Source organism: Scomber japonicus, chromosome 9 (assembly GCF_027409825.1).
Source record: "Scomber japonicus isolate fScoJap1 chromosome 9, fScoJap1.pri, whole genome shotgun sequence".
NCBI lineage: Eukaryota > Metazoa > Chordata > Actinopteri > Scombriformes > Scombridae > Scomber > Scomber japonicus.
This window is the reverse complement of record NC_070586.1, coordinates 11,396,460-11,405,424: the sequence shown is the minus strand read 5'-3', so window position 1 is coordinate 11,405,424 and position 8,965 is coordinate 11,396,460. Positions and strand designations below refer to the sequence as shown.

At 36.9% G+C, this 8,965-nt stretch overlaps 1 protein-coding gene across 1 annotated transcript; it reads right to left on the bottom strand.

Moving 5' to 3' along the window:
* Positions 1–1,441: 1,441 nt before the first annotated feature.
* LOC128364861 (uncharacterized) lies at positions 1,442–4,278 on the bottom strand. The gene is made up of 11 exons (XM_053325484.1): positions 4,227–4,278; positions 4,102–4,143; positions 3,874–3,936; positions 3,490–3,552; positions 3,365–3,406; positions 3,212–3,274; positions 3,006–3,068; positions 2,878–2,919; positions 2,725–2,787; positions 1,723–1,851; positions 1,442–1,491 (listed from the first exon to the last, which is right to left on the bottom strand). Exons 1-11 carry the CDS (start codon positions 4,276–4,278, stop codon positions 1,442–1,444), a joined length of 672 nt encoding a protein of 223 aa, XP_053181459.1.
* Positions 4,279–8,965: the final 4,687 nt, after the last annotated feature.

Here is an 8,965-nt window from a genome sequence, read left to right as displayed (position 1 = left end):
GCTGCAGCACGCCTCATTGTGAAATATCACCTCTTTAGACAGCAAGATGCAGTCTGACACCACTCCTTCAGTTCCGTCTTTATATCCACGTAAAACAGGTCACTGAACTGCTGTATGAGAATTAAACAGCTGTCTTTGATAAGGAATGCAAAAATAACACCAAAGATCCTTGAACACTAAACTTAAAGCAAACAACAAGTTAGAATGATTCACATTCTTACAAAATAACATTATTAAGGACAGGTTCACAATCTTTCAAGTCATTCTTAATTTTGTTGTATTGTTCACAATATAATGACAATAAAGACTTTGAATTGACTTGACTAAAACAAAAGTCAGCTGCCAAAATTAGTTAATTAAAACAGACATGAAAAATGAACCTATCCTTTAATGCTGAATCATCATCAGATCATCATTTGAACTAATGAGTTGATAAATGGGATTTCATCATCTGATCTTTTGGCGTGTATGTGTTGGTTTTCCCAGACAGGTTTAAACATCCCCAAATTAAAGTCAGAGTCAGCACTTTAACCTCATAGTCATTCTTTTATTTCACATGTAGTTTGTTACAGAGCAAAGCCAACACAGCAACAATGTGCATCATTTCATTTACATATGAATACTGTATGACTTGTTTGTAGGCTATGCCAAAAATTTAGGGGTAAAGAAATTCTCATGTTTTAGTCTCACAGTGGAAAAAGCAGAAATCCATTTAAGATAGAATGATTACCTGTATTATCAAATACACTACTGTGGGCAGGTAAAACCATGTAGACCACATCCCCCTTTTCCAGCTGAAGAACCAGTGAATTAGAAAGTCTGGTAAAGCCAGTTTCATCATTGTAATTATTATTCCACAACACCAGCTTGTCATTGTGATAGAGTTGAATATCACTCTCTACGTTATTCCGGTTATCCAGTGCAGAGAATGAGAAGTAGTAGGCTCCTCTGACTGGGGCTGTGAAGAGACCTGCATCAGAGGAGAAAATCAGTGAGGCTTTTTCCTGCTGTTGAACTACCTCTTCTCTAAGTTCAGTAAGCTGTTGCTTCTCAATACTTTGGTCAGGCTGCTGTAGGTGGGTTTGTCTAATCTGAAGGAATTGTTGTTCAGTGCTCTTGCTTTGTTAACATCACATTACCCAGCGACTGTATAGTCTGTAAAAGTTGAGAGCTCTCAGTTACACATTCAGTGAGTCAGTTTGGATCCCATAATGTTTATAGAAAGTGATATAACAGAGAGATATAAGTGATCACCTTAAAACAGACCAAAATCCTGTCAAAGTCTTTGCAGAACATTTCATTCTCTTGTGTTTTGTAAACAATCTGTAAATGTCTGTGAAAAGGTTTTGAAAAAGTTTCACTAAACTGCATAAACAAGAAACTCACTTCATCATAAGAACCTTATCAGTAACCAAATGAAATGTAATTACATAACACAAAATCACACATGACTCAATGTTGGCAAAGTACCAACGCCCTGGCTCAAGCCCTCTGAGAGGACAGAGAGAAACTACATTAAAAGTGTTATGATGCACTGTTAAAGGTAAAACTGGTGAAATCTCAAAAGAGCCAATTGTGTGCAGCTGGAGCCATAGTGGAGAAAAAAGATGCAGTGAAAGCTGTAACAATTAATACATATTAAAAACATCTAACAAACAAATTATAATGAGTTCATTACATTATAATAGTTAATTTGTGTGTGTAGCAGAAAGAGATGAGTACCTGTAGTTGGACTGTAGGCCTGACCAACGTTGGTGTTGACTCTACTAAACTCGAGTCTGGTGTCAGTATTGAAGGGTCCAACTTGTCCATCATTAGTGAGACCAAGTGAGAACGCCACCTTTGGTTGGTCTGTGTGAATGTGAGAAGATTCACATAGAGGAAAAAAATAGCTCCACTTATATACAGTTGATTAACAAATTGTATTGTGTCTCTTTTGGTGAATAGTATTCATAGAAACTGATGTTACTCTGATCCTGTTGCATTTGGACTTTTTGAAAGGAGCATGGAGCTTCTGTGAGACGGCAGTACAAGCAGGCTGATTACTGGATGAAGTTACTCTTTAATAATGATATAAGCAGTTTACCTGCATTCTGTCTCTTCAGCTCCTCCACCTCGTTTTCACTGGTGTTCATTCTGGTCTCCAACACTGTCAACACATTTAACATTAATATTATTGTGAAGTATGTTTATGGTCAGCAGGTTTCAAATTGTTAACATGATCACTATGGAGGCTGACCTGTGCTCTTATCTTCACTCGCTGTTACTCTGGACTGAAGATCTGCAATAGAAGGAAAAATTAGTAATAAGATTAATAATTGATGAACAGTCAGATTAAATATATCATATTGAACTTGACTCTGCTAAATAAACATCTTTTGACTTCTCTTCGTTTTGGGAATTAAAAAAGGCAACTCTTCATCCTGAACCACACCTTAACATCAAAGAAATGTATTCTCATTGCTAGAATACAATAAAAAAGAAAAGGTTTTGCATCTAATTTATTATTGTAGTTTACCTGTGTTCTCCTTCTTGAGCTCCTCCATCACATTTTCGCTGGTGTTCAATCTGGCCGTCAAAACTGTGAACACATTTCACATTTTTATTTTTAAGGAGATAATCTACATAACTGGAACTTGAAATATCTGTATGTGTACCTAATAAACTAGCAGCTGTGTATTTTGCAGCTTACTGCTGTTTTTAATAATGATATAATCAGTTTACCTTCATTCTCTATCTTGAACTCCTCCATCACATTTTCACTGGTGTTCATTCTGGCCTCCAACACTGTCAACACATTTAACATTAATATTATAGTGAAGTATGTTTATGGTCAGCAGGTTTCAAATTGTTAACATGATCACTATGGAGGCTGACCTGTGCTCTTATCTTCACTCGCTGTTACTCTGGATTGAAGATCTGAAATAGAAGGCAAAGTTAATAATCAGATTAATAATTGATCAGCAGGCAGCAGTTTTTACATTTTATTGATTATTGTAGTTTACCTGTGTTCTCCTTCTTGAGCTCCTCCATCACATTTTCACTGGTGTTCAATCTGGCTTTAAAAACTATGAACACATTTAACATTTTTAGTTTTAAGGAGATAATCTACATAACTGGAACTTGAAATATTTGTATATGTACCTAATAAACTAGCAGCTGTGAATTTTGCTGCTTACTACTGTTCTTAATAATGATATAAGCAGTTTACCTTCATTCTCTATCTTGAGCTCCTCCACCTCGTTTTCAATGGTGTTCATTCTGGTCTCCAACACTGTCAACACATTTAACATTAATATTATTGTGAAGTATGTTTATGGTCAGCAGGTTTCAAATTTTTAACATGATCACTATGGAGGCTGACCTGTGCTCTTATCTTCACTCGCTGTTACTCTGGATTGAAGATCTGCAATAGAAGGCAAAATTAATAATCAGATTAATAATTGATCAACAGGCAGTTTTTACATTTTATTGATTGTTGTAGTTTACCTGTGTTCTCTCTCTTGAGCTCCTCCATCACATTTTCACTGGTTTTCATTCTGGCCTTCAAAACTGTGAACACATTCAACATTTTTATTTTAAAGGAGATAATCTACATAACTGGAACTTGAAATATCTGTATGTGTACCTAATAATAAACTAGCAGCTGTGTATTTTGCAGTTTACTGCTGTTTTTAATAATGATATAATCAGTTTACCTTCATTCTGTCTCTTCAGCTCCTCCACCTCGTTTTTACTGGTGTTCATTCTGGTCTCCAACACTGTCAACACATTTAACATTAATATTATAGTGAAGTATTTTTATGGTCAGCAGGTTTCAAATTGTTAATATGATCACTATGGAGGCTGACCTCATTTATTGTTGTATCTTACCTGTGTTCTCTCTCTTGAGTTCCTCCACTTCTTTTTGACTGGTGTTCATTTTCCACTCCAACACTGTCAACACATGTAAAGTTTATCACTAAAAGCTTTATTTTGAATCTTAGATATTAATATCAGTAAACTTCTTCAAAAAATGGTTATATTTATCTTATATGAGTTTGACAGGAAAGTAATCAGAAACAAAATTAATTACATCTTTGATAAAATATAAGTATCTACCTGCATTGTTGCTTTCACTGGCTGTCAGTCTGGCCTGTATGGCTGGAATAAAAGCAGTAAATTACTCCTAAAAGTAATGTTCATGTGAACATTACATGAATTTGTTGATCACTATGTTAATGAACCTGTATTCTCCTGATCCAGCTTCCACAGCTCCACACTGTGTTTGATGGCCATGTCTCTCAGCTCCTTCAGCTCAGCCCAGATGTCAGACTGAACCTCCGTCTCAGTGATATCATTCCCTGTCACCCCTCCACTCTCACCATGAGCCCTCGTACAGTACAGACAGAGCAGCAACACCAGAAAAGCTGCAGCACGCCTCATTGTGAAATATCACCTCTTGAGACAGCAAGATGCAGTCTGACACCACTCATTCAGTTCCGTCTTTATATCCACGTAAAACAGGTCACTGAACTGCTGTATGAGAATTAAACAGCTGTCTTTGATAAGGAATGCAAATATAACACCAAAGATCCTTGAACACTAAACTTAAAGCAAACAACAAGTTAGAATGTTCTTTCAAAATCATTGGTAGTGAACGTTGGTAGTGTAAAGAGATGATAAGAGTAATGTCAGTCTTTTTTTTTTCATGTGTTCCCAGGCTCAGGTTGTAAAGAGTCTGGGTCATGGTCAATCTGATGTGTATTTTTATGTGTTTTAAAGCATTTATTGCAAAACCACTAAACAAAAAACTGTAGTCATAAACTATAAAACCTTGATATCCTTACCATGTATATATACTTCAATTCATGCCAAGGCTACAAGGAGCTAATATTGGCCAATACGTCAGCTCAGCTAATTTGTTCAAACTCAAATTCAATATCTCATATGAAACAGGAAAGACCTGACTGAACATGATTTGTTACATATGTATGATTTCTGGGAAGTGTGGTACCGTTAAGTACTACAATGGGAAAAAAAGGAAAAATCCGCATTTTAACTTTTACTTAAGTGAAAGTAAAAACTTGCTCAAGTATTCAAGTCAGAAGTACTCCATATGCAGAATGGCTTCTCGTGAATTATATAGATGAAGATACTCCAAAATGTGAAGTAATGAAATAAAAGTCAATATAAGTTGTATGATTTCCAGTCTATTGGATAAAAAAAAATCTATCTCAGCTTTAAGAACAGTTAAAGGATTAAATGTCTACAGACAATTACGTAAAATTCTTCAGATATTATCAAAATGCAGTGTTACCCAATCAAACTAAGGTTGTTTTTCACTGTGTAGATATTTTGGATGCTATATTTTATAAGCTTATCTCATATTGAATCAAGTCAGGAAAAGCAGCTGAACTGAGCTTGGAGTTGGTGGCTTATCTGCCTTGAAAAAGTGTCCAACCTACTTTGTGACCTTATAAACAATAGTTTTGTAAAGTACGCGCTGTGCATCTCGCTGAGCACCTCAACTCCAGGCGGAGGAAAGATTCTCTTCTCTCAAGCTGAACCTCTCAAAGTAATTGCACCACCTTGGACAGTGACAAGGGTTTGGTCTCAGGAGGCTCTTGTGTAAGGCATTTCTACTTTGTATTTTTCACCCTGCTTTCATAAGTGCCCGGCTACTTCCATTTCTCCAACTCCTCTACAGAACAGCAGTTCAACTTCACAGCACCAGATGTTGTGCGAAAGCCTTGAAACGTGTTTGAGGTGCAAATCAGTACTCATCAATAGCTACAGCATCTCATTTTCTTTTAAGAGATCTATGTGCATAAAAGGATCCTGCCCTCAGTCACTCTATCTTCTCTTCAATTACGTTTTTTTTTTTTTTTTAACTCATCACAAGATAGGAGCAGTGCATGAAGAATAAGGTGTTTGTCTATGTCTTCCTTTTCTGTTGTATTCGTTTTATTAACAGGTTAGACTTTCATAAATAAATGAAACAGTCGGCTTATTATAAAACATATGCTGACAATGACTCATTCCACCATCCTTCCACACACAGAGTTTGCATACATTTGAACCTACTTGTATTACAAATCTGTTTAACATCTTGCAGTAATGATGACACAGTGCTCTGCTGTACACTGCAGATACGTTCCCCCATAATAATTTCATTGCCAGCCATTGCTTTGAGCTAATTCCTCTGCCATTACCATCGTTGTCCTCAGGTTATCCATCAGATGATTTGTATTCATAATGAGTTTGGAGTAAATTAACACATGTAGTTATTATTGCATGGTAATGAGCATGGATCCAACCCTCATGAAATGCACATACTGTCTTGTTAACCAAGTCACCACAGCGGGCGCTTACAAAAGACAGAGGTGGTACTTCACACTGCAATATGAATGTGGTATTTCTATTTTTTGGAAGATAAAATTAGTGCCACCATGACAACTTTCCAAGGCAGTAACATCTTTTCTCATAATATACATGAACTGCTGTGGAGTTTTTTTGGCATCTAATATATTACCCAAGTAAAATTCATGGATTCTATTTCATCATTTCGTTGGTACCTGAAACAGCACCCCCATTACCAGTGCAGCACCTTATTTGTTTGACACAGGGCTGTTTTCAGTCTGAAACATCAGCCAATTAAAGATATCAGTTAAAATGACCTTGTGGAGGTTTTTTGATCATAAGTGGCATTGTAGAGATATGTACTGTTATTCTGTAAGTCTAATGTAAATGTGTAAAGGTGTAACCTACCATGAAAGAAAAAGAAGAAGAGAACTAGAAACAAGAAAAACACAAGAAACATATCAAATGGAGAAAGCAAGAAAATCATGTTTCTTAAAGAAGAGAGAAAGAATGAAGGAAAGAAGAATCTAAAATTTTACATCTGCACATCAACCTGCCTCATGTATCCAAGTCACATGAGACGAATGAGAACAGCTGTGCGACTTTGGGTTCACACATTCCATATATCATCTGTTTGTGGTGATAATAGGCTACATTATGTAATTCACCAATATCAGAGAATAAGATAAAAACCTTGCAAACAAGAAAAAAGTTTTTCAAGAGGTTTCATCAGGTAGGAAATGCATGTAACAATATACACCTACAGACTATTTACAATAAAAGCTCATTGTTGTTTAAGTGCATGAAGCAGCTTTGAGTACTATTTCTATTAATTGGAAACTTAGCAATACAATAAACTAATACAACACTATGATTCAGAAATGTTACATAAGCATATACAAGCAATATAAGTGTAAATACATAGTAATTTATAGTTTACATCAGAGGTTTGGGCATCACTCATTGTAGACCGTAGAGGGGGAGGCATGGTACAAAAAACAGAGGAACATATTGTACACAACAAAACAATTTCCAGAATCTCAGCTCGCTACGGCTAATGCTGCTTTAGATGCTGTCAATTATAAAACACAGACGGGCTTACAGAGGATTTCTCTTAAAGTGGGAAACTAGGACAGGATTTAGCCAGTAAAGTATCCACCTGAAGCTTCATTACTTGAGCTGGCCTCTGAAAGGATCATTGATTTGCTCATGCAGCAGGATGAACTGATCACTGACTGGGATCAGCAGGGCTCATCATTTATCCCGTGGCATACTGCTTGCACCGCACTGCATTTCTTCTCCTGTCCTGCTTGACACACCGCTCTGCCTCTTCTCAGCTGCTCTACAATGCAGAGGCAAGGCAAAAATAGATGTTGTCCTCCACATATGATGCAGTGGCCCTCTCATCTCATCCAGTGACAGTTATAGGATGAAGTGAGCTATTTTCTATATTTCCCTTATTGACAACAAATGTCAGATGTGCAGAAACAAACCAACAATGAATCGATCCACAAGTATTGTGTGTATATCCAAGGCCTGTTGATCATCAGAGAGCCATGCTGTTGCACTGGATGACATGTTCCCTCACCACAAAGAGTTTACAGTAGTTTGCTTGGAAACGGCTCCAACAGCTATTGCATTTTCAGTCTCCAGAGAGTAGTTCTGTGTACGGCAGACACCACTGCACTAGTTTGTTGCACTACACGTCACAACCTCTTGGCTTTGCACTGACGTTCTTTGAAAATGTATAATGAAGTTCAAAGTCAAGAGGTTGTGATATGTAGCACAACAAGCTAGTGACGCTCTGTAAACAGAACCGGGTTCCTGTGCATACGCAATGGTGTCTGCCTTACACTGAACTACTCTCTGGAGACTAAAAACATGATCATTTTTATTATTTTTGAAATTGTTTCTATCCAACCTACCATGCCCAAACTCTGTGTAATAAAGGAAGATGTCCCTCATTGCAACAGTGTGAGTCATTCATGTGTTTTTAATTTTTTATGGACAACAATAAAGGTCTACAGCAGAGAGGAACACAATGTACTGTAATTGGATACACACACAATACTTGTAAGCAGGATGAGAAATGTACCAGCCATATCCTTTAAATGACAAGGCTAGCATTATTCAGTTTTTTTCTGAAAAAAATGGTTACTGTATTATAACAAATATCTTCCACTAAAGCAGAGCTCCATTTTATGCTTTCATTTTTTTTTTTGAAGCATATATGCAGCAGTAACACACACATCTGTGGAGAGAATATCATGCCTCATTTCATATATTTAATGACAAAAGACAAACAACACAAGGGAATAAAAATGGCAAAACTACAAAGCAACCCAAAAAACAAACAAAAAAACCAACCATTAATAGGACACCATGGAGCACACAGATCACGTAACTTGTCTGCTGTAATATACACCCAACCACCCAGCCTTCCCATCCATGAACAGTGACACCTAGGAGTGATAAACATGACTGCTTGTGCAGTGCATCTTAACTGTCCGTCCCTCCCATAATGGAGATAGGAGATAGGTCTCCAGATCCTTTCGAATTCCTCCAGTCTGTCATTAAGGATGTATCGGATTCTCTCCAGGTGAAGGGTATCAGACAGTGTTGT

What these genes read in the sequence shown, in the direction of transcription:
- LOC128364861 (XM_053325484.1), bottom strand. Translation starts at nt 4,278, where the DNA reads ATGGCCATCAAACACAGTGTGGAGCTGTGGAAGCTGGATCAGGAGAAT. An exon ending in GCTGGATCAGGAGAATACAG is followed by an intron (nt 4,144 to 4,226) that starts GTTCATTAACAT and finishes CTTTTATTCCAG; the next exon opens with CCATACAGGCCAGACTGACA. An exon ending in GCTCAAGATAGAGAATGAAG is followed by an intron (nt 3,069 to 3,211) that starts GTAAACTGCTTA and finishes ATGTGTTCATAG; the next exon opens with TTTTTAAAGCCAGATTGAAC.